The 25,807-nt window shown below is 39.0% G+C and overlaps 1 protein-coding gene across 5 annotated transcripts in view; it reads left to right on the top strand.

Annotated features, from left to right (window-relative positions):
* Positions 1-25,807, top strand: part of LOC140738216 (paxillin-like) — a 173,800-nt gene that overhangs the window by 125,314 nt on the left and 22,679 nt on the right. For 3 of the 5 annotated variants that reach the window (XM_073065324.1, XM_073065326.1, XM_073065325.1), the window contains exons 3-10: positions 6,335-6,385; positions 7,254-7,348; positions 13,182-13,321; positions 14,382-14,583; positions 19,095-19,239; positions 20,224-21,210; positions 21,992-22,255; positions 23,813-24,541. In XM_073065324.1, the coding sequence (XP_072921425.1) occupies positions 6,335-6,385; positions 7,254-7,348; positions 13,182-13,321; positions 14,382-14,583; positions 19,095-19,239; positions 20,224-21,210; positions 21,992-22,255; positions 23,813-24,541 (2,613 nt within the window). The remainder of the gene's footprint in view (positions 1-6,334; positions 6,386-7,253; positions 7,349-13,181; positions 13,322-14,381; positions 14,584-19,094; positions 19,240-20,223; positions 21,211-21,991; positions 22,256-23,812; positions 24,542-25,807) is intronic. The other 2 variants (XM_073065327.1, XM_073065328.1) reach the window with 2 other exon arrangements.

Here is a 25,807-nt window from a genome sequence, read left to right as displayed (position 1 = left end):
TCTTCTATTCTGAGGTTGTTCCCATTATAGGAAACATCCACTCTATCTAGGCCTTTCAATATGATTGGACAACAGTTCTTTTTTCAAAAGTTTTGCTTCCTCAGAATTTTGTTTTTGTTTATGATAGACTGTAGTTGAACAGAAATATAATTTCAGACTACTTGTATCACATAGAAATTTGGAGTAATATAATGTGTTTACTTGTATAGAAACATAGAAAATAGGTGCAGGAGTAGGCCCTTCGGCCCTTCGAGCCTGCACTGCCATTCAGTATGATCATGGCTGATCATCCAACTCAGAACCCTGTACCTGCTTTCTCTCCATACCCCCGATCCCTTTAGCCACAAGGGCCATATCTAACTTCCTCTTAAATATAGCTAATGAACCGGCCTCAACTGTTTCCTGTGGCAGAGAATTCCACAGATTCACCACTCTCTGTGTGAAGAAGTTTTTCCTCATCTCGGTCCTAAAAGGCTTCCCCTTTATCCTTAAACTGTGACCCCTCGTTCTGGTCTTCCCCAACATCGGAAACAATCTTCCGGCATCTAGCCTGTCCAATCCCTTTAGAATTTTATACATTTCAATAAGATCCCCCCTCAATCATCTAAATTCTAGTGAGTATAAGCCTGGTCGATCCAGTCTTTCTTCATATGAAAGTCTGCCATCCCAGGAATCAATCTGGTGAATCTTCCCTGTACTCCCTCTATGGCAAGAATGTCTTTCCTCAGATTAGGGGACCAAAACTGCACACAATATTCTAGGTGCGATCTCACTAAGGCCTTGTACAACTGCAGTAGAACCTCCCTGCTCCTGTACTCAAATCCTTTTGCTATGAATGCCAACATACCATTTGCCTTTTTCACCGCCTGCTGTACCTGCATGCCCACCTTCAATGACTGGTGTACAATAAAACCCGGTCTCGTTGCATCTCCCCTTTTCCTAATCGGCCACCGTTCAGATAATAATCTGTTTTCCTGTTCTTGCAACCAAAGTGGAAAACGTCATATTTATCCACATTAAATTGCATCTGCCATGAATTTGCCCACTCACCTAACCTATCCAAGTCACCCTGCATCCTCTTAGCATCCTCCTCACAGCTAACACCGCCGCCCAGCTTCGTGTCATCCGCAAACTTGGAGATGCTGCATTTAATTCCCTCGTCTAAATCATTAATATATATTGTAAACAACTGGGGTCCCAGCACTGAGCCTTGCGGTACCCCACTAGTCACTGCCTGCCATTCTGAAAAGGTCCCGTTTACTCCCACTCTTTGCTTCCTGTCTGCCAACCAATTCTCTATCCACATCAATACCATACCCCCAATACCGTGTGCTTTAAGTTTGCACACTAATCTCCTGTGTGGGACCTTGTCAAAAGCCTTTTGAAAATCTAAATATACCACATCCACTGGCTCTCCCCTATCCACTCTACTAGTTACATCTTCAAAAAATTCTATAAGATTCGTCAGACATGATTTTCCTTTCACAAATCCATGCTGACTTTGTCCAATGATTTCACCTCTTTCCAAATGTGCTGTTATCACATCTCTGATAACTGACTCTAGCATTTTCCCCACCACCAATGTCAGACTAACTGGTCTATAATTCCCCAGTTTCTCTCTCCCTCCTTTTTTAAAAAGTGGGGTTACATTAGCCACCCTCCAATCCTCAGGAACTAATCCAGAATCTAAGGAGTTTTGAAAAATTATCACTAATGCATCCACTATTTCTTGGGCTACTTCCTTAAGCACTCTGGGATGCAGACCATCTGGCCCTGGGGATGTATCTGCCTTTAATCCCTTCAATTTATCTTACACCACTTCCCTACTAACATGTATTTCCCTCAGTTCCTCCATCTCACTAGACCCTCGGTCCCTTACTATTTCCAGAAGATTATTTATGTCCTCCTTAGTGAAGACAGAACCAAAGTAGTTATTCATTTGGTCTGCCATGTATAATGGTTTTGCAATAGTTCAATTAAGCTAAAAATGGTTTGTTTATAATTTTTATTTGTACTTGGTGTCTGAGATTTCTTGCTTAAGTATCCAACAATAATGGCCAGCATTGATGGATTCCATTTGCCCTGATACCATTTCTCTATGACCACAAGTCCTGGTGAAACCTTTCACCATGTTCATCATTAACAAACCCAAGATTTATAGGGAAGAAGTCTAAATGGGAATGCAGAAAATGAATCTTTAGTGATATGTTGCACATCATTGTCTTGTATGCTTGAAGCATGTTGTCAAGCAGCTGCACATAAGTTGGTGCTCTGTAGCTGCCAAGAAAATTATCAGTAAAATCCTTGATTACCTTCTATGCGATTTTCTCTGGTCCCACTAGAGCTTCTTCAAATTGCCTGTCATTGATGATCTGTGTGATGTGTGAACCAACAAAAATGCCTTCCTTAATCAGTTATTCTGGGAAACATCTGTCTCAAATATCGAAACCCTTCATGGAAATTTATAGCCTTTCTAAAACCTGTTCTGCCATGCCACATCCCTCTTGCTAAGCATGCCTATGCATGCCTGAACAAGATAGAAAATTTTTCAGATTATGTTGCAGGCATCATTTTAATTGACTTGAATTATGAATTGAAGTAACAAATATAGGCGATTTTAAAAAAAAAGATAAGTGAGTGATAGAGAAATTTCATGTTAATTTTCATGATCAGCAGCCTAAAATCCATAACAGACCCCCAGAAGTATTAAAGGAAGCAAAATCTTTGCTGTCCTGTGTATTCAATAGGTTTCAATGAGATCCCCCTGCATTCTTCTAAACTCCAGCAAATACAGCCCCAGAACCATCAAGTGCTTCTCATACATGAGCCCTTGATAATTCCTGGGATCATTCTCAAGAACTTCCTTTGGAACCTCTCCTTTCTTAGAAAAGGGTGCCAAAACTGCTCACAATCCTCCAAGTATGGTGTGATCAATGCCTGTCAAAGCCTCAGCATCACCTCCTTTCTTTCATCCTCAGATTACCCTGAGTTAAATAGACCTCTGTCATCAGTAATTGTGTACTGCTCTCATTCTTCAATACGCATTTCATATTAGTAATAAAGAAGAAAAGTTGTCTAGAAAAGTAGATACATGATACTTTTTCTTCATCTCTATTGAACTTTTCCCTGATTGGATTTGACCAAGCATAAGTCACCTTTGCACTTGTGGTATGCCCATGAAGAATTGAATGACTCAATTCTCCTTTCAATGCTTCTTTAAGAGCATAGTAAAAAAAAATAGACCTCATTGTTACAGAGCACTCATTAGTGGGACAACCTGTACTTCCCAGCACAGTGCCAGACTGGGTTTCCTGCCAGGAAAGTCAAAACTTGCTGTCATCCTTTGTATGCTGCACTGCAATGCAGAATCTTTGTCCCAACCCTACCTTTGCAATCTCAGCCCTGAATCCTTCCTAATTTATTATCTTGCTGTCTTTCTAAACACACCCTGCTCCGCTTCTATCAATGCCAAATTCTAATGTTTCTTGCCACTTTTCCGCTCATGGCATGTAATTGCACTCACATTTTCATTTTCAAAATAACCATCAGTGAAGAGTTGGTATGCTCATACTAGAACCTCTAGCTAAATGTTTCTTCAAAACCTCCTTTAGTTTCCATAAAATCAGAAAAACCATATACGGTTTTGTGTCATTGGAAAGAATTTCTTCAATTTGGGAAGAAATCTTTATTGTATTTCAGTCAGAGGCTGAACATAACTGATATTTTGCCTAAAATATAATGAGTACTTTACATTTTATGCAGTATTAAAGCATGGCAATGACAGGATGAGTATTTAGGAATACGATTCATAATGTTCTGTAAGAGTAAACATGGATTATATGGCATTTAAGAGACTTTGAATTATGAATAGAAACTTAACAGAGTGAATCATAAAATACTGAAATCATCAGCCAATTTATATCTGAATTTAGTTCTATTTTCCACTGAATCAATTAGAATGGTCCATATCTTATTGAACTCAAACAAATTGGCATGATTGCCCGTATCCAGGAAGAGCGTTACTCCTCTGAAATTCCACTTTAATTTCCTACAGTGGAATTCCAGTAGCACTGTCAAGTGTTTCCTGCTATGCACCACTACACCCAAGAATACATCTTGTTGGCAGAAGATCTAAATAAATGTTGCAGCATTGGAATATTGGAATGAATGGTCTTGAACTAAATTCCCAGCATTGAAATAATTTGCAGCAAAGGGAGTTTAAGTACAACTTGTATTCTGATTGAAACCAGTAACTATTTTGTTCTACCATGACTGTTTCCAAGACAAGACTTGGGGGAACCTTGAATCAGCTTGAGTATTTGTGAAAGGGGAAAGGGAGGTAAGCAAAATGGAATGTGAATATACTGCCAAACATTGAAGGGGATTGTACTGTTGATTAGTCTGGTTTCAGGGCAGCAGGCTACTAAAATCTTGTCAATTGCATCTGAAATTGTGTTTTTTAGAGTGATAAGGGGAAGGTAGTAAATGTTACTTGAATTAATTTCAAGAAATTTAGTGATAAAGGTTCCAAGGAAGAGACTGTAAAAGTTGAAGCAAATATAATTTAAAATAAGATAGTCTTGAGGTTGGGGATAAAATGTTTTCATATTGTTATGTACCCCGTAACTGGGTCACTTACCAGCAAAGATAGAGAGGTCTGTTGAAGTCTGATGGTACTATTTTTAACAGTATTTATTGATAAAAATACACAAAAATAATATCAATGCAAACATACAGATAATATACGTCGTCAATACTAAATCTAAAAGCACGGGTATAATAATAATAAGGAATAGCTCTATCGTTGTCTAGGGGATAATGTATTGTCCGATGGAAATATAAAAGTCACTTTAGTTCATTCAGGCTGCAGCCTTTGGTTGGAGTCAAGAGAGACAGATTTTGGAACTTGCCAGATTTTCCTTTTTTATGATGTCGATCCTTCGAAATGTCGTTGGTGTCCTTTTCCTTTTAGCTAAGCCGTTCTTCCGTGGCGAGCCCGCCAATCCCAGGCAAGGGAAAGATGCACACGAGCCCCCCACCGGCTGTCGCTATTAAACGCTGTCACGGGATTTCTAGTGTTTCTCCTGGTGCGTCTAAAGGGGTTGTTCCCCAGACCCTCTTTTATCCTTACTCACGGGGTCTCAGATGTCAATCAGGTTGGGATGATGCAATCCCTCAACCAGCCCACTCTGGTCATTCCCTGAGGGCTTCAATGAATAGTACAGTACTCAATACACAATTCCGTCTCCAAGAGACAATGGCTGTTATCCGTGGCTTTGTATCGCGGAGGCCAGGACACATTCCAAACATCTCTCTCTCATTTCCTGGGTCCCCTGACCTGAATTAATAGCGATCTTGCGATTCTCGAAAAGGAGGGGGCTACGTTGTACCCTTCCGCCCCTCAGAATTGTGGCATGTTCGTAACAATATTAAATTATATTTTCATTGATATATGCAATGCAATATGTATCTGTGACTTTTGATTATGGGAGGACGTTGAAGCTATTTGATTGCAGTTTTTAAATCCACAGAAAACTGGGAAGAATTTTAGAATTCACATTGGTGTGAAAGGGTAGAAAGCTAATAGGTGCCTAATGCAGTGCTATTTTGTGTGAAAGATAGGGTTCTTAACTGAATGCAAAAGCAGACAGATCTGGGATTTCAAGAGAGCCCTTAAATGTAGATACACAGGTTGAAGATAGCTTTGAAAATTGTTACTTTTGCTTTCTAAGATAGACCAACATAAATTTTCAACACCATTAAAGCCTTTGAGGATAAATACAGAAAAAAAAAGATTATTTTTCTTGTTGGCATTGGAACATAAGGTTTTATGACAATGACAGAAGAACAGTTTACTGGCCTTTCTTCTGATGAATTATTAAAACATGAAATGAGAACAAAAAATTCTGACATAAGGAGTTGATAACTTCTGCTGATAAATCAGCTGTGGCATCAGCGAAGTTAAAATAGTTTACAATTTATTTGTTTATTTAGGTACAGCACAGAATAGGCCTCTCCAGGCCACGTCGCCCAGCAACCTCCGATTTAACCCCAGCCTAATTACGGGACAATTTATAATGACCAATTAACCTACTAACTGTTACATATTTGGACTTCGGGAGGAGATCGGAGCACCTGGAGAAAACCCACACATTCCATGAGGAGGATATACAGACTCAATACAGATGATGTTGGAATTGAACTGAAAAATCCAGCACCTTGAGCTGTAATAGCATCACGCTAACCACTACGCTACTGTGAATTGTACTATTAAGTTCTATTAATCTATGAATATATAGAGTATCATTAATAGTTTCTTCCCTTGGTTTTACAGGGTTACCAAGAAGAGGTTTCCCCTTCTACTGGAATCGCCAGTTCTCCTAAGGTACAGTCTGGAATATCATGCAGCCAGGCCATAAATTTAAATTGTCTTGACAGTAATTATGTCTTGTACTCTAGAGATTTAATAATTCCCTGCTTCTCTACTGCGCTTTACACCACCCAAGCCTTAGGAGGTCTGTTTGTCCCTCCCCGTGCATGTCTTCCTCCACTTCTAATGGATGAAAATTTGACAACTTTCACATACAAAAGAACGAACAAAATAATCACCATTTGCTGTGCCCAGGTGACACAATAACTGCAGCTGCAGAGCCATAAAACCTAACTACAATATGTCTCAAAAGAAATGAATTTGGATAGACATTTCTGTGGCCAAAATCTATAGAATCTAATTTATTTCCCGTGAATTTCAGAACATTTTGATCTGCAAATAGCCCCTGGAAAAATTAAAAGTGGCTTCAACCCAGAATTGATGTAGAACAGTATCCAACTACTGTTATTCTGGTTATTTTATTCTGTTATTGTACTATTTTGGTGTTAAAGCCCCTGGAATATTCTGTTCAGACAGAGTGAAATGTTCTGGGTATGATTTTAATCACACCTTAGCAGTAGCAGTTCTGATGAACAACTACCCAGCAAAATGTGCTTGGAATGAGTGGTAGCATTCAGATTAGTTTTGTGTTCTTGGTCTGAGTTAGTGAATCACTCTTAAACTAATTTGTTAATTTAAGAATAAAAGAAAACTTAGAATTTCAGTTTTACTGTATGTGCAAGAGTTCTTTAATGCACTTGCACTAAACTGTAGGACATATGGTTTTGGGACTGTTTTGTTTTTAGTCTCAGTGTATAGATTCTGCATCTGAAGATCATCATTAACTTGCCTGAATGTTAGATGTTCTTTATTTAATTCTCAGACTTACTCCACAAATGTGAAAAGCAGCTCCTCCTTTTCTCAAGATTCAGTCAGTCCTCCTGTCCCGCGTTCTGCTGAGGAAGATCATGTTTACAGGTACTCAACAGAGCAAGTTCATCTTTTAGGTGGGGTGGTAGACATGATTTTACTCCAGCAATTTCCTCTAATAATATAATTATAGGTACCTAATTCAGATGAATCATACGGCAGGCAGAATAATGATTATGGAAGGATGGTAATGTATATGATCCTCTGCCATAAGTTGTGGTATTTTGTTGAGACAGTACTCTTTGTAAATGCAGAAGCACATCAAAATTCCTTTTTTTAATAAAATTTTTTTATTGTATTTTCAAATGGTTACAGAAGGAAAAAAAAATTATCAACCCTTCCCCCCTCCCCTTAACCCCCCCAAACATATCCCTGTAGAAAGAGGAAAAAAAAGAAAGAATGCCTGGATATCGGAAGATCCCCATATGCTCCATGGAGTTCATAATAGCTATAGTATATATATTTCTTTCTTTCCCCAAATAACTAATAATTTTATCTTCGGAGCACCTATAAATTTAATCCTATCTTTTGTAAATAAGGGTGCCAAATTTTCAGAAATATTTTGTATTTATCTCTTAAATTATAAGTAATTTTTTCAAATGGAATGCAGCTAAAAGCTGTATCTATTTTCATTTTCTTAATGTATGTTAAATTTCTTTTTCTTTTCACCGGTCCATTAAGCCCATTAACATTAAAACTTTAAAAATTCAGTAAATTAGTCATTATTTTTAACAGAGTTACTCCAGTCTATAGTAATACCTAACTTTTCAACTTTCGTAGTACCTTGGGGAATCTTTTTAAAATTCTCCGTGTTGCTATGTGTTCCCCCCCCCCCCCCCCAATTGTCCAGGCAAAGAAAGAAAGATTAAAGAAAAATAGATTATAAAGAAAAAAATAACAAAATACCCCCTTACTAATGTTGTGAATAAAAAAAACACAACATTACCCCTCTCCATTGTACGGGTCATGGCAATAGCCATGATTACACACGTGAATCCAATAGCAATCGATCAGAAGTTCCCCCAACTCCCCAGTAACATAAAAAAAGTATATATAAAAGAAGAAAAAATAATATCACTACTCTCGATTAATATTTCTCACCTTTTTACCTTTCTCCCCCTGTATAATATAATTAAGAATATATTTAAATATTCTTCTGTCCTTAAACATCCATCAACTCCATTCACTGTCCCTGTCTTCATCTTTAATCCGTTTCACTTTTAAATCTTTGGCTATGGTTAGCGAATATTTGGGAGTTCTTGTGCAAATTCTTCCGCATCCCGATAATCAGTAAAAGATCTTTTTTCATCATCCAAAAAAATTATCAGGGTTGCCGGGTGGCGCAATATAAATTTATAACCCTTTTCCCATAAAACTTTTTTCACTAGGTTAAGTTCCTTCTTTCTCTTCAAAAGGTCATAACTTATATCAGGATAGAAAAGAACTGTTTTCCCTTCTATCATCAATGGCCCGTTTCTCTTTCTGGCATGTTGGGCGGCTGCCTTCAGGATCTTTTCTTTATCTTGATATCTTAAGCATTTTATCAAGATTGACCGTGGGTTTTGATCAACTTGAGGTCTTGATCTTAAGGCTCTGTGAGCCCTTTCAATTTTAATTAACTGGGTTCCTTCTTCCATTTCCAAAATTTCCGGAATTCATTTTTGAAAAAAATTTATTGAATCCTCTCCCTCTATACCTTCTTTAAGTCCAACAATCTTAATATTATTTCGTCTGTTAAAATTTTCAAGTACATCCACTTTTTCCAACAACCGTTTTCTTTCTGATGTCCAGGCAGAAATATTATCTTCCATTTTATTCACTCTATCAATGGTGTCTCCTGTTATTTCTTCCAAGTTTTTAATTTTCTTGTCCATTTTGTCCTGTCTTTTCATCATTTATCAAACATAATCTTCATATTTTTAATATTTTTATTACTTTTAATGCTTTTAATTCATGCATTATTTGCACCAAAGATTTTTTTATGTCTTCAATATCACCTCCAACCTCTTCCTGTTGCTCTTCTTTGTTTGTCTCTTCATCTTCGTCTGATTTATCCAGAGAATCTGATTCCACCTCATATTCACTTTCACTTACAGTTCCGATCATAACTGGGATTTGTAGTTTGGGTTGCTCGTGTTTGCGCATGCCCCTTCCTTCACGCATGTGCAATTCCTGTTGCTCTTTTTTTTTGGAAACGGTTGATGTTGCCCCAGTTTCCTGTTCTGTATCACCGGAGGTAAAATGCACTTGAGCCCGAGGCTCTTTCATGGCTGCCGGCCTTGATTCTTTTCCAACTTGTCTTCAAAGTAGTAGTTTTCTTCTGCTTCTGTTTAGGAGACATATCTTAAGACAATCCTGAGTAGCTTATAAGTAATTTTTAAAAGGTATTTACCGTAGATTCCGGACTACAGAGCGCACCTGATTAAAAGCCGCAGGCTCTAATTTTAGAAAGAAAATCAATTTTGTACTTGTACAAGCCGCACCGGATTTTAAGCCGCAGGTGTCCCACGTTGTAATATGAGATATTTACACAGAAAGATATTACACGTGAGGATTTTTTAACTTTTAATTAAATCCGTATGGTAACATAAACAAATACATATTGTAAATGCTTTTTTTCGAACCGTGCCTGTAACACGGCTACTTTTAAATATACATACGTATCGGTAACACACAAATTACGTTGCGTATACTTTTTTACTGAACAGTGCACGAACAACATTCCAATATCTCCTAACGACTGGTAAAAAAATATATACTGCAGCCTACCAGGAAAAGTTATTGATCGCCTTTAACTTAAAAGCTGCATCATATGTTTGCAGCGTTCTCGCGCGGGTCTAATGCGCTCGCCCCCTCCTTTCCGTTTATCGCAAACCGGTATTTTCCCCACAAGACACGGCGAAACCGGATGTGACGTCATAGCATCCCGGGATGTAGTACAGAAAACAAATATACTTAAAACACTTCTAACTTGAACTAGAAAATACTAACAAATGAATTACTAAGCGAAAATATTATAAACTAAATAACTGCCATAAAAGCAGCACAATGCTTTTCTTCGAGTGTTTTCCATGTTGATGAGGGTGAGTACAAATGACTGATTTACAATAATTTAATTGTGAAAGTGCGCTTGATTTATCGTACAATTTCATTGGACCTCTGTGAACTACTCATCAATTTTATTGGTCTACTGTTACGAGGCAAAATGTTTTTGGCAGCATGAAAAAAAACCATGCATTAGCCGCACCGTATTAAAGGCCGCAGTGTTCAAAGCTGTTCAAAGCGTGGGAAAAAAGTAGCGGCTTATAATCCGGAATCTACGGTACTAACTTTTCTTCACTTAAACATTATTTTACTGATTTTTTACGGGAGAGCTGGATTTCCACGTCTCGATCCTACGTCATCATGTGACGTCCCCCCCAGGCACATCAAAATTCTTGAACAAGAAGTGCTTGTTGAAATAGAATGAATTTGTTCATTTAGGAGTTCTTGGAAAGAAAAGTTGCATTAATAGCAAGACAAAGGATGCCTTTTTAGATAGAGTGATAGTAACATATGAAACAGATCCTTTCTCAGATAACATGTCTCCTAAGATGAGGCTAAGTACATAATGGACGAGCCGTCAGAGTTTTGAGAGACTCATAAATGGAAATATTTTTATGCCACTTTGCTACTGTTGTCTAGTTCTATTTCTAATGTTAAAAATAAGCACCATCAGTAAATAACATAAGCTTATTAAATGTCCCTCCACAGCAATGCAACTATATGGCAATAACTTCCAGTTATTTGGCAACATTAATTCAAAAAATCCTGAAGTACTCTGCAGAAGCCAGTGAGGAGACAAATGATCTGCAAAATGAATAGGATGGCTGAAATTTTTTCATTTTGAAGACAGTTACATTAAAGATTTGCCAGGAAAGAAAATGCAGGGAGATGACCATGGGCTCAGCAAAAGGATAGGACAGTCTGCAAATTGGAAGGAAGGAGTAAATACAGCAAAATGATGCTCAACTCATGGGTGAATAAACATCTTTTGAGCTTCCAGCCGGGTACAAATATCAATTTTAATCGACTTTTCAATGAGAAGCTCTGCCATCTTCATCAGAGATGATGCTTAGGCATGTTTAGTTTAGTGGTATATATAGCCCCGTCATCTATCCTTCCTGACTGGTTAGTTCTCATCTAATCAGGTTTCCTCTGTCCCACCTTGTTTACAATTTAATTCCAGACATGCCTAGGCTTCATCCCTGATGAAGATGGCAGAATTTGCCATTGAAACATCTGTTAAAATTGATACCTGTACTTGGCTGGAAACCCGAGAAGAGTTTATTTGTCATATAGGCTGGGAAAGCACGAGATCAACTCATGAGTGTTTAAATGAGAGACATCAGTGTTACTCATTATTGCCTGTTTAATGGTGAAAGGGTGCAGGTTAGTAAATGGTATTGTGATTTTGGGATGTTCAGCCCTACTTGTGCCCTCCTATAAATGTCATCAGTAACCTTGTTTTATTTTTATTTTAAGATTGTGCAAGTTGTATGACTGATGTAAATATGATATACTTTTAAATGTATTTGTGTTTAAAGCACAAATTATAATGTTGCTTAAAGCACAAATTATAATGTTACAATCACTATGATGTTACTCCCTATTGTGTAAACTAATGATGTAGATACTGTTGAATGGTGTTAATGCTAATGTGTGAGTGAGGTATCCATCTGTGCACAGTGTGACTCAATCAGCATAGGTGCACTACAAGGCTGTGTGGTTAGCCCCTGCTCCACTTGCTTTACACTAATGACTGTGTGGCTAAGCACAACTCCAGTTTCATATTCAAGCTTGCTGATGGTATCACTGTTGTTGGTTGAATCAAAGGTGGTGACGAATCAGCATATAGGAGTGAGATTGAAAATTTGGCTGAATGGTGCCATAACAACAACCTCTTGATGTCAGTAAGACCAAGGAGCTGATTACTAACTTCAGGAGGAGGAAATCAGAGGTCCATAAGCCAGTTCTCATCAGAGGATCAGAGGTGGAAAGGTTCAGCAACTTTAAATTCCTTGGTGTTATCATTTCAGAGGACCTGTCCTGGGCCCAGCACGTAAATATAATTACAAAGAAAACATGGTAGTGCCACTACTTCTTTGGGAGTTTACGAAGATTTGGTGTGACATCTAAAACTTAGATAATTTTTTTTATAGATGTGTAGTGGAGAGTATATTGACTGGCTAGCATGGAAACACCAATGCCCTTGAATGGAAAATCCTTCAAAAATAGTGGATGTGGCCCAGTCCACCATGGGTAAAGCCCTCCCCACCTTTAAGCACACCCACAGGAAGCATTGTGACAGGAAAGCAGCATCCATCATCAGGACCCCCACCACCCGGGTCATGCTCTCTTCTTGCTGTTGCCGTCAGGAAGAAGGTACAGGAGCCTCAGGACTCACACCACCAGGTTCAGGAAGAATTATTACCTCTTTTAAACCAGAGGGGATAACTTCACTCAACTTCACTTGCCCCATCATTGAAATGTTCCCACAACCTATGGACTCTTTCAAGGTCTCTTCATCTCAAATGCTTGATATTTGTTGCTATTTATTATTATTACTTTATTTTTGTATTTGTACAGTTGGTTTGTTGTGCACATGAGGCTGAACTTTTCCACACTGGTTGTCCACTCTGCTGGTGCGGTCTTTCATTGATTTTATTATGGTTATTATTCTAATATGGATTTATTCAGAATGCCTGAAAGAAAATGAATCTCGGGTTTGTATATCGTGACATGTACATCAATTATTGTACATCAATAATAAGTTTACTTTGAACTTTGAATTAACTGAGCTTTTAGATTACAGTATGCTCCTATTCTGCTACATCTGCAGCTTCCCCAATAAAACAAAGTCTTCAGAGCCATCACCGGTTGTCATGACCACTTCACTGGGTAGTAATCTCTCAGAACTGGATCGTCTCCTATTGGAACTGAATGAGGTGCAACACAATCCACCTAGCAGTTTTGCATCAGGCAAGTACTTAATGTAACACGCAGTAATGTCTATCTTATAAGCTGTTTTTATCCAGTTCTTTCCAAAAATCTGTGCTTCAGTGTAGTATATGTTTTTGTTTACTTGCCTTTTCTGTGTTCATGTACACTGTCCTGCCTTGGATCCATGGCCCCCTGTCACAATGAGGCCATACACAGGTTGGAGGAACAGCACCTTATATTCCATCTGGTGTAGCCTCTAACCTAATGGCATGAGCATTGATTTCTTGAACTTCCGGTAATGGGCCACCCATCCCCCCCAATTCCCTTTCCCTATCCCGTTTTCCCTGTCTCACCTCATCTCCTTGCCTGCTCATCGCCTCCCTCTGGTGCTCCTCCCCCCCTTTTCTTTCTTCCATAGCCTTCTGTCCTGTCTTATCAGACTGCCCCTTCTTCAGCCCTGCATGTCTTTCACCAGTTAACTTCCCAGCACTTTACTTCATTTTTCCCCCTCCTGGTTTCACCTATCACCTTGTGTTTTTCTCTCTCCCTTCCCCCTCTTAAAATCTGCTCCCATCTTTTTTTCTCCAATCCTGCTTGAAGGGTCTTGGCCTGAAATGTCAACTGTACTTTTTTTCCCATAGATGCTGCCTGGCCTGCTGAGTTCCTCGAGCATTTTGTGCTAGAATTTTCAGCATCTGCAGATTTTCTCCTGTTTGTAATTTATTCAAACTGTTTTGCTTTTTCTATTATAAGCAAATTTAGTCTATACTAACAAGCTTCCTTCATTGCCATGATCTTTTAATTTGTGTATCAATCCCTTATATGGCACCTTGTTAAATGTCTATTGGAAGTATAGATTGTTGCATTTCAATAACATAGTTCAGAAATAATCCACATGTTGCAAAGTTCTGTAGGATGTCCTTAAGAAGTAACTGTGGTGCAGTTTAAATGCAAGTTCCTGTTTTACATTAGAAATGAGCAATAAGTCCTAGGGAAATGATAGAGTCTCAATTAATAGAGCTTTGGTAAATATTGATGAAACTTCTGAATTATCCTTGAGCTTTTGCTGTGATTTTGTTGTTTGAATGTTTTTCCTCAGATGAGTCCAACCGCAGCCCCCATTCTACTCCTGTCAGTAGTTCACAATACACTGGTCAAGAAAATGGAACTCAAGTGGGGAAGAAAGTGCCTCCTCCAACAAAAGAAAAGCCCAAGAGAAATGGGGGCCGAGGAATTGAGGATGTACGGCCGAGTGTGGAGAGCTTATTGGATGAACTGGAGAGCTCAGTTCCCAGTCCAAGGTGTTCATCTGTTGTTATTTTAATTTCTCACTTACCTGGCAGTAGATTGAGGAATCTATGTTTATAACAATAACTACTGTAAAATAATAATTCAGCTACATCTTTGCTTGCTTTTCTGTAATTTTCCTTCTGGGACAATAATTTCAACAAAAAAGATTGCATATGCGATTTCAGATAGGTGGAATTTGATGACAATGTGTGTACAGTTTCAGCAAGCCCTATTTTTAAAATCTGGCATCAGTATGGTTCTGTATGCCATGAGCATTGGATCATGAAATTATTATGGCACAGGAGGACACCATATGACAAAATAAGCCATTGCCAGCTTTATTTGAGCAGCCCTTTCAGTTATTTCCCCAATAACTCTGTGGATTCTTTCTGAAGTACTATCCAATTCCCTCCTGAAAGGGAAGGCAGTGATTGATTTTGTTTCTATCACCCTTACTGGTAGTGGCTATACTTCAAATACAAATATGTCACAAATACTTCCTGCAATTTTTTTAAGGAATCTTTCTTCATATCCTCACTGTGATCTTTTACCCAATGTTTAAAATTTTATGCCCCCAGGTCTTGAACTAAGCTAATGAATGCAGCTTCCTTCTATTTACTCTACCTCATCAAGTCATGATCCTTCTCACTTTCTTCAAATCTGCCTTTGAAAAACAACAGCAGCTTCTCCCATTTAACCTTGCTGCTGATGCCCCTCATCTCTGGTACTAATCCAATAAAAGTTTCTTAGTACAGTGGACTCCGTTTAATTGGGACACATCGGAACTAGTACATTTTGGCCAAATTAACCGGCTACCCCCAATTAGCTGAAGCTTTATGGAAATAGTTCAAAAGGTATTAAAAAGAGGCCAACTACTATTTAACCAGGTAACAAATTATGTACTTAAATTAAATACAGAACAGATTAGAATACTACCATACTACTAGAGTATCATAAAACTGTGTATTAGTTCCTAATAGTTATCGATGGAGGAATTCATTCAGTGTACACTGCCAGGGAGGGGTAGCACCTCCAGTGAAGGGGCTTGTCATGATCATTCTGGGGCGGCTCACTCACCTGTGGCTCCAAGTGGCTGTCTGTATGTAACAATATTCATACCCCAGGATACCACTTTGATAGGCAGGCTAAACCAGGTGAGGGCAACAGGTGGCTCTCGTTGACTGGTGAAATAGGGACATACTTGTCCTATCATGTAAAGTTAGCTCTGGCAGATTGGGCAGAATGGTAGTGTAGTAGTTAGCACAATGCTTTACAGGTGATCTGGGTTCAATTCCCACCACTGCCTATAAGGAGTTTGTACATTCTTCCCTTAACCGCATGGGTTTCCTCCCATAGCCCAGAGACATATCAGTTAGTAGGCTCATTGGTCATGGTAAACTATCCTGTGATTAGGCTAGGATTAAACTGGGATTGCTGGGCAGCGTGGCTCGAAGGGAGGGAGGGCCTATACCTCACTGTCTCTCAATTAAATAAAAATGAAATGAGATCAAAAGTGAGATCCAACGGCCAAGAAGGTTGTTCTGAAACACTTCATGGAGAGTAAAGGGCATAAGAAGGCACAGAGGAAGTCATGGTTATCCACTGCAACCAAGGAAGTCCCCAGTTTCTGATGACTACTCATATCACTGGACCTAACTTCCAAAGATGAGAGTGTGGAACTGTCCCAGTGCAACAGTGTTAAAAACTCTACTGCACAAGTTTCACTGTCATTGTCAGATATGATAGGCAATCAACACGCTGCTATGTTCTGTTAATTAACTGTAAATAAAATTAGCACAGACACCTAGTGCAGATAATGGACTGCCTTAATACAATGTTTTCAACATTGAAGATGATTGTTGATATCTTCAAATTCTTCATAGTTCCAAACTTATTGATGCAGTGAAATTGTTTCATTTTCATTCCCAGCCATTTCTGGCATCTCCAAGTCTGAAAGCTTAAAACCACAGTGAGCAAAACCATTTTTTTGCAACTTTGTTATCAAATCCAAGTACTTGACTCTGCATAGCTTTGTGGCACATTTATATAGTGGCACATTTCTAGAGGGTGGATCTTTATTTCTATCTATTCTCGACCCTTGAAATCTCAGAACCTCTATTTTGATAGCAAGCATTTATATTGGAGTTTTATCAAATCCTGGGAATTCATATAAATGACATCTATTGTGTTTCCTTTCTCCATCTTTGTTATCTTAACTACAAACAATGTAGTTCAAAGTGCTTTACAATGGGATAAAGTGCAAACATGAAAATTTTTTAAGAAGTGCCTTGTTATATTCAGCCTGGTTCTCGCTTGACTTATTATTCTGAAATACATCATAGGTCCCAATTTTTCAAAATTGTCTTCACCATCCCTTCCAACCTATAACTCCAAGATAAAATTCTCTTGAGTACCTGCACTGTTTTCTGTTTTTGTTTCAGATTTCCAGCATGTCCAGTTTTTTTCACTTAGTACCCAATATACCATGTATGTAGATGGCATGGATTGTGCTCGGCAAAGGCCATCTCCCGAAGAGGGCATCTTAAACACTTATTTATGACTATTTCCAACTTTGCCATCAAAGGTGTAGATCTAACTATTTCAATAAGGAACAAAGAAAATAGAAGCAGGACCAGTCATTTGACCTCTTGTGACCCACTGTTCAAAAATGTAGGGCAAATCTCTCTCAGGAACTCAACCCCCACCATTGTAAATAATGTTTCCGTAAGAGTTGATCAGAGGTTGGAAATTTTGTGGAATTAGCTTTGTTCCTGACACTCGTCTATCAACCATCTCAAAGGTGACAGGAGTTTGGAACACTGTCTACTTGCCTGAATGAGTGCAGCTCCAACAACCCTTCAGAAACAGAACACATTTCAGGATAAGTGTGACAGTGGGAAAGTGTGTATAGAACCAGAGGAAATAGCAGAGGTACTTTAGTGAATACTTTACTTCAGTATTCACTATGGAAAAGGATCTTGGTGATTGTAGTGATGACTTGCAGCTGACTGAAAAGCTTGAGCATGTAGATATTAAGAAAGAGGATGTGCTGGATCTTTTGGAAAGCATCAAGTTGGATAAGTCGCCAGGACTGGATGAGATCTACACCAGGCTACTGTGGGAAGCAAGGGAGGAGATTGCTGAGCCTCTGGCAATGATCTTTGCATCATCAATGGGGATGGGAGAGGTTTGGAGGGTTGCAGATGTTGTTCCTTTATTCAAGAAAGGGAGTAGAGATAGCCCAGGAAATTATAGACCAGTGAGCCTTACCTCAGTGGTTGGTAAGTTGATGGAGAAGATCCTGAGAGGCAGGATTTATGAACATTTGGAGAGGTATATTATGATAAGGAATAGTCAGCATGACTTTGTCAAGGGCAGGTTGTGCCTTACGAACCTGATTGAATTTTTTGAGGATGTGACTAAACACATTGATGAAGGAAGAGCAGTAGATGTAGTGTATATGGATTTCAGCAAGGCATTTGATAAGGTGCTCCATGCAAGGCTTATTAAGAAAGTAAGGAGGCATGGGATCCAAGGGGGCATTGCTTTGTGGATCCAGAACTGGCTTGCCCACTGAAAGCAAAGAGTGGTTTTAGACAGATCATTTTCTGCATGGAGGTTGGTCACCAGTAGAGTGCCTCAGTGATCTGTTCTGGGACCCTTACTTTTGGTGATTTTTATAAATGACCTGGATGAGGAAGTGGAGGGATGGGTTAGTAAGTTTGCTGATGACACAAAGGTTGGAAGTGTTGTGGATAGTGTGGAGGGCTGTCAGAGGTTACAGCAGGACATTGATAGGATGCAAAACCTATGCAAAAAAAAAGACACAAGTTTAAGGTGCTGGGGAGTAGGTACAGAGGAGATGTCAGGGTTAAGTTTTTTACTCAGAGAGTGGTGAGTGCATGGAATGGGCTCCCGGCAACGGTGGTGGAGGCGGATATGATAGGGTCTTTTAAGAGACTTTTGGATATGTACGTGGAGCTTAGAAAAATAGAGGGCTTATAAGTAAGCCTAGTAATCTAGTAACTTCTAAGGTAGTGACATGTTCGACAGAACTTTGTAGGCCGAAGGGCCTGTATTGTGCTGTAGGTTTTCTATGTTTCTATAAAGCAACTTACTTGATTAGCATCTATTCCACCCCACAAAGCATTCATTCCCTCAGTCGTCAGCACAATATAGCTATAGGGTGCCCAATTAACAAAATTCACCAGTAAACCTTGGGGAAATAGATATTTAAAGATCAGATGTATGACATTGAATAGGTACATGTTATTGGTTAATGTAACAGCTGCCCAGAACTCCATGATTTCTTCCAGTAAGGACCAGGGCAGCAAATGTATTTGCATGTCTCACACCATTGTGATTTGGAATTTATCACTGTTCTTACAACCTTGTATGAGAACACTCCAATTTTGTTTCAGTTCACAAATAGTTGCTTCAGTTCAGAATTCTGAACTTGATTGCAGGTGTTGAATTTTGTTGTAGTCTTGGGTAACACTGATCAGTTTTGTCTGCTTTTCAGTCCTGCAACAGCTGCATCTCCAGTGGGTGGACCGGCCTCTCAGCGTGGCACTCCGAACCAACAAGCTCGCATGTCTGCATCCTCTGCAACTCGTGAGCTTGATGAATTAATGGAATCTCTCTCTGAATTTAAGGTCCATGGCAATGTGAGTACAATCAGATTTCTGCTCCTTCTGAGTCCATTAATGGATTCACAAGCCTGAAGCATTTGCTTTATTAGTGATCCGTGTGATTTTGTGCAGCTCCTAGGAAAGTGTAGTCAGCAACATGTGTTAAAGCAGAAGAAAAATGTTCAGGAAAACGTTAGTTTTATTTTAGAGAAAATCTCAAGTGAGTTTTTACTGAGCCTTGAGTAGTTCTTTACTAAAGCAGAACTTTACCTAGGAAAGATGCACTATCTAGGTCCAAGTTCTGGAAAACAGTCAATGTTTTTCATTCCTCTTATTGAAGAAAGTGTTAGATCTGACTGTGTCAGACAATTGCTAACTATGTAATTAGAATTTAAAGTAGAAATTCCATTGTGTTTTCTTTACTATCTTTACACAAGTGCATTTGGAGATTAATATATGTGGCTTGAAATCAAATGGAATAAGTTCTGAACTATTAAAGGTATTTGTGTTGTTGGAAACACCCTGTAATACTTTTTTGCACAAACTTTTTAGATAAGAGTAACATATTTGTGCATGTAAAAAAGGGAATACAAGTAATGCAGTAACAGAGTGATGGAATATGTATGTCAAGAAGTGCAAACTTGGGCATGAGATGGCAAAAATATACTTGTGATGTTGGGGTTATGTATTACAACATGAGATGTGAGCCATAGAGAAACTGAACATAGCAATCTCACAAGACATTGATTATGCACATGTCATTAGCATATTGGAGGGAGAGTGAGTGGGATGATGATAGGTGCTGGGGAATGGATGGTGTAAGAGTTGCTGGGGAAGTCTATGGTAGGGCATGAACATGAGAGAAATTTGTTGTTGAGGCAAGGCAGGAATGTTAAATAACAGGATGAATGGAATGTGTATGAAACAAGTAAATAATTAAAATCTTTATTTATTTTATCTTATTCTTTGTTACTTTTTTTCTTTTTTCTATTCTTTGTTGCACTCCTTTTCCCAATTCAGGCTGGTACTCTAACTCCAATAAGTTTTGAACCAGGTGAAAAGCAGAAAACATCTACTCCAAATATACTGTTAGTTTCGGCTCCTGTCCAGTCTCCCATTTCTCCACCAACATCTGGTGTGCTCTTATCTGTGCCCAGCAATACTCAGTTTATTTCTAATGGTACAGCCTTGCCCTCTCCACTATCAAGAACACCCAGTCCCCTGGAGCTGTTACGCATAGATGAGGAGCCTAGTACATCACAACTATATGCAAATACATTATCTAACCATGCCACTTCATCACTTCACCATCTGGTGGTGCATCCATCTGTTGATGTAAATACAAAATTGGACATAAATGTTCCTCCAGCAGTGATGCTGCCCATTTTGGAATCTCCTGAGCCATATACAGCCAGACTCGGGGACCTGCAGAAAACTGGAAGTGAAAAAAAATCTACAGAAAATGAAATTTTGTCCTGTTCTTCGAATACTACTAAAAATATCTCCAAATCCACGTTAAGCTCAGGCAGTGGTCAGCAAGAGGTTGATAAATCCCTAATTGCAGACTTTGCTGAGATGAATGAAGCCTTAGAAAAGTTGCTGTCCTTGTATCCTGAGGCTATGCCAGAAGACCACCTAGAGACAAAGCAACAAATCCTTGACTCTACGGTGATGTCAGTGGAGAAACCATTAGAGTGTCCCTCTGCTACAGAGTTTTCCTCCTCGGAGCTGACAAGAGATGGAAAACTATTGTATCAGCAGAAATTTGCAGCCAAATTTGAAGGAGAAAATTCAACAGAATTATCTAGTCCCAACAAGATGTATGAAAAACCTGCAGAACCGATGGCACAGCAGCACCAAAAACAAGGCAGGGAATTGGCAGTCGAACAAAATAATGTGAATGGCTGTTCAGAGTATCTTCATCCAAATGAGAAAAGGCAAAAAGAGAAGTTTGATTTGCCTCCAGTTCAAATACCTCCAGTGGAACGGGTTTCTGCTTCTCGTCAGGCAGGCAGAGAGCTTGAATATGGAATGCTTTGTAGAGTTTTGCTGCACGAACCCCTTATGCATGGTCAGATTAGCAATAAATACATTTTATACTGTTGCACAACTCCATGCATCTAACAACGTCTATGACCCAACCAATACTGACATTTTAACGGCAGTATTGTTAAATAATTTTTGTGGAAGTCTCAGTGTGATGAACAGTGATTACAATACTTTCTAATCCATTTAATAACACAGGTCCTAGACACTGAATCTATTTTAATTTTTGCATTATAGTCTGTCATATACTAGTCAAATCATAAACCTAGTATATGATGAATTATAATAGAGGTCTGACCTCAAAAGGTTCAGTGACATCCCATCAGAGATCACTTACATATACCATTGGGTACTCTCATAAAATTAATTTCTTGAATTTGTATCCAAGCCATTATGCTGTTGAAATCTCAAAATCCTGGTCTTCTACAGGATTTAATGAGAAGGATTGTCATTATGTCAAAAGAAATGGAAAAGTGGCACCATTGGAGCCTTTTTACCTGAACCTTGCAGGAGAAGTGCCTTCACAGCTGCCCATATATACTACAATGCTACTAGAAAATCTATGTGGTGCTTTCTTTAGTGATAAGTGTTCAGCATAATGTAGTATAAAATGCCAATTTAAAGACTGCATGTTAACCAGTGCGTTGAGTGGAAATACTGTGTATGAAGGTTGTATCTGTGGAAATTTTCATGCTTGCTTTCAAGACTTGTGTTTCATTCTACAATCTTTCCTGTGGTGCAGATGCAATCTCTTATTAAGAGGACAAAGTATTCAATGAATGTGCACCCGATGTACCGTGAGGATCTACCACGGCGCAAGTTTGGACCTGTCATATTTAACAAAAACGTGACACAAGATAGACTCATTGCAGAACTACATGGAAAGCTAGGAATTGAGAAAAAGGAACCCAAGAGTAAACCGGTAGATGACTGGCTCACAGAGGGGTTAGTCATCACCTCAAAACCTGTCAGGAAACATGAGGAAGGAAGTCATGTTGTTGAGAAGGTAGCTAGGGGAAAAGCATGAACTGTTGTACAAAAAAATGCATGAAGGTTTGATGCAAAAGAAAGGAAAATTTTATCTAATCCCATCTGCATGAGTGTTTAACAATTTTTGAGTGATTCTGACTTTTAGGTTGAGTTGATAGTGCCTCAGTTTGAACTGGAATGACCCCATTGCAAATAAGCTAAGATAATGGTTATTGTGTGTTTATTTCTTTTTGAAAGACGGAAAATTGGGAATCTTCTACTTAATCAGATGGTAGCTGTTGCTACAATTCAGTGGCGTGATTTTGGCCATCCATAGAGGCCCTCTTTTGATTGTGGTCAACCATGGATGTGGCATCCTAATTGTGTAGTCAGTATGCAGGCTAGGGTAGCACAATATGGAAAGCAAGCTGTTGCCCATGCAGCAGGTTCCCCCTCTCCACGCAGAAAGGAATGGCAGACCAATCTGGTTTGGCACCAGCAGTGTTTCAGGAGTTGCCAATCAGCATTGAACTCAACATCTTGGGGTTTATTCCTGAAACCTTCCCCGTGATTGGGTATAGTCACAAGGCCATGTAAGTTTGAGATCAGAGTTTCTCTCCTAGAAGAGCTGCCAACTATGGCTAATGAGCCATCTGCCCAGACTGACTGGTTTTAAGACACCAGTAACCTACCTTTGCCCTTGCTCCTGTCAGTAGAAGCAGTTCCATTGGGCTTAGTAGCTTGCTTAGCCACACGTGAAGGCCAGGAGCTGGACTTGGTTATCAGAGGCTACTTAAAATGAATTCCATTAGACGCATTTAATAGGTAGTGGGTGCTCATCCCCACTATCCCTCTGGCCATGATAACCATAAAGAACCCATCCATAGAAATATGTGTAAAGCAGCTAAGGATAATTGCAGATGTTTGACACCACTTTGAGCTATTATAGATAATTTTTCTTACACAATTAAGTTTCTGTTTTTGCAAGTGTGCACAGTTAGTTCCAGTGCATGATTTTTGGGGCTTGTGGCACTCTGCAGAATTTTGTTAGGTTAAAGGTTTGTCCAGTTTATTTGCATCTTTGTCTATTTTGCATGTATCTCAATTCTACTGTTATTGTGGAGATATTAGTTCTCTTGTGAGCCTAAGTATTTGCAGTTAGTGTTCACAATGTGATTATAAGTGGTTTAGAGCTATTTAATCTTGGCAATTGTGTGTTTATTGTTTTCTATAGTGATAATATGATTTTAAATTCCTTTCTGTCAATCTATGACGTACCAAGGCTTTGCCATTGACTAGAAAGTTAAAACTAACCTGTGATAGCAAATAGAGCCACTAAAGGTTCTTTTAAGAACTGATTGCCTTTAGGCCATCATTATAACTTGAGTTTAACAACTTCAGTAAGCTTTTAAAGATTTTCCTGGATGCACATTGCATTTCGCTGAACATTGTGGAACTCTGACTTTTTTTTCATAAAGTGTTTGCCCAACATTTAAGTGCAGTTTAAAGCATGATGCAATATGGTCTGCATAAATAAAAATGCCACTTGTGTGTCAGATTCTTGAAACTAAAGCTGCTGTATGTTTCTCTCCAGATAATAATAACTCCAGAACCTCCTTCATCAAAGGGTTCTACTCCATCACCCCGTTCTCTTTCAGCATCTCCCCTAATGAAAGAATGCCAAGATCAAAAAAAGACTGATCTACTAAAAGTTGCACTTTCACCACCTCTGCCTGTGCCTTCTCCTCCACCTCTGTCTGCCTCTTTCCTACCTCCTCTCCCTGTGCCTTCTCCACCTCCTCTTCCTGCAACTTTCCAACCTTCTCACCCTAAGCCTTCCCAACGTCCTCACCCCAAACCTCCCCATGTTCCTCTTCCCATGTCTTCTCCACCTCCTCTTCCTGCACCTTCCCAACCTGCTCTCCCCAAACCTTCCCAATCTCCTCTTCCTGCACCTTCCGAAACTTCGCTTCCAAAGCTTTCCCGACCTTCACCTCTGTTGCCTTCCCCATCTACTGCTTCTGCCCCATTATATTTCAAATGCCTACGATCTCAATCTGCACCTCAGTGGAATATTTCAATAGATAAAAGTGAAAAAACTCCTGTACTTTCTACACCACATCCTGCATCTGTGCTCCCATTAGAATACACTTCGCTAACTGGGCACTATCCACAATCCTCCTCTCTGCCTGTGGTACAGACCACTGCTGTACAAGCTGAACCTCTGCCATCTCTGTCTGCATCTCCCAGAGTCTTGGTGTCAATAGCTTGTCAAACCGATGATGAAATCGGTAATGAAGATTCTCTACTTGTTCGATCACAGGCATGGAACTTTCTTTCATATTTATAATTTTTGAAATCTATTTTATTTACAAAATAATATTTAAGTTTCAGCTTCACTTTCATATTCTGCTATATACTTTCCTCAAATTGAAACTACACAGTATTTTTAAAAATGAAAGTAAGTATTCTGTTGCAGGTGGACAGGTCTGCGATCATTGCCATATAAATGTAACTACCATGGAAACTTACTGTCTTGACCTATTTTAATGCTTACTTTAATCTGCCACAATTGGGCAGATGATCATGAACTTTGATGCCTGCAGTGGTAAGTGTAACAAAACTTGACTGATGGTATTGAGCTGGAAAGTTTATTTTAAATTACTTCAGTAAAAAGCAGCCTGGCTGATTATGATCAAAATTGCTAATGAAGACCATAGTTTTGAGGGTTGGAATAATTAACTAATTAGAATTTGTTTGAGTTGCATTAGCTGATTGCCAAAAGAATACAAGTATTGTGAGGTGAGATGAACACCTCCATCGATCAGATTTGACTAGGATATTGTGCCCTAGCTGTCTAGATACACAACCCTGGCCAGGAAGATATGGAGAGTAAGTTGCTGCCCATGTAACAAGCTCTTCCTCTTCGTATATCTGATGAATGGCAGAGACCGGTACCAGCAGTGTTGCAGGAATTGCCAGTCAACATTGAACTCAATGTAGGACTGCATTCAAGACTCCAGCTCTGGATTTTTCCTTCAGGTTTACTTCTGAAGCCTTCCCCATGAATGGGAATAGCCGCAAAGCAGCGGAGGTTTGAGATCAGAATTTTCTTTCTCCTAGATATGAGCTGCCAACCATGGCTAATAAGCACCATCTGCCCGAAACAACTGGTTTTAACGGTTCCACCGGGCTGGGTAGCTAAGCCACACATGAAAGCCAGGAGCTGGATTTGGTTGTCAGAGGCTATTTGAAATGCACACCATTAGGAGCATTTAATACATAGCGGGAACTTGTCACCATTACCACCCCCGGCTATAACAACATTAAGGAATTACAAGAATTGTATTATGTAGTAATATACTATATCTACTGGGGATGCCGAGATTTGATCTATGAGTTTCTGATTTACATCAAAAATAGAATAACTTTGACGATACTTCTTTTCTGAAGCTGTTACATGAACAGGACTGTAATAATTTTTAACTAAGAGTGCACTAAATACCACATAGTAAAGTGTATTATTATTTTGTTTGATTTATAATCACATGATCATTGTACTTGTTTAACTGTCTTATCTCACAATATA

This window comes from Hemitrygon akajei, chromosome 14 (genome assembly GCF_048418815.1).
Source record: "Hemitrygon akajei chromosome 14, sHemAka1.3, whole genome shotgun sequence".
In the NCBI taxonomy this organism is placed as follows: Eukaryota; Metazoa; Chordata; class Chondrichthyes; order Myliobatiformes; family Dasyatidae; genus Hemitrygon; species Hemitrygon akajei.
The sequence above is the reverse complement of the archived record's forward strand: the minus strand, read 5'-3'. Positions and strand labels throughout refer to the sequence as shown.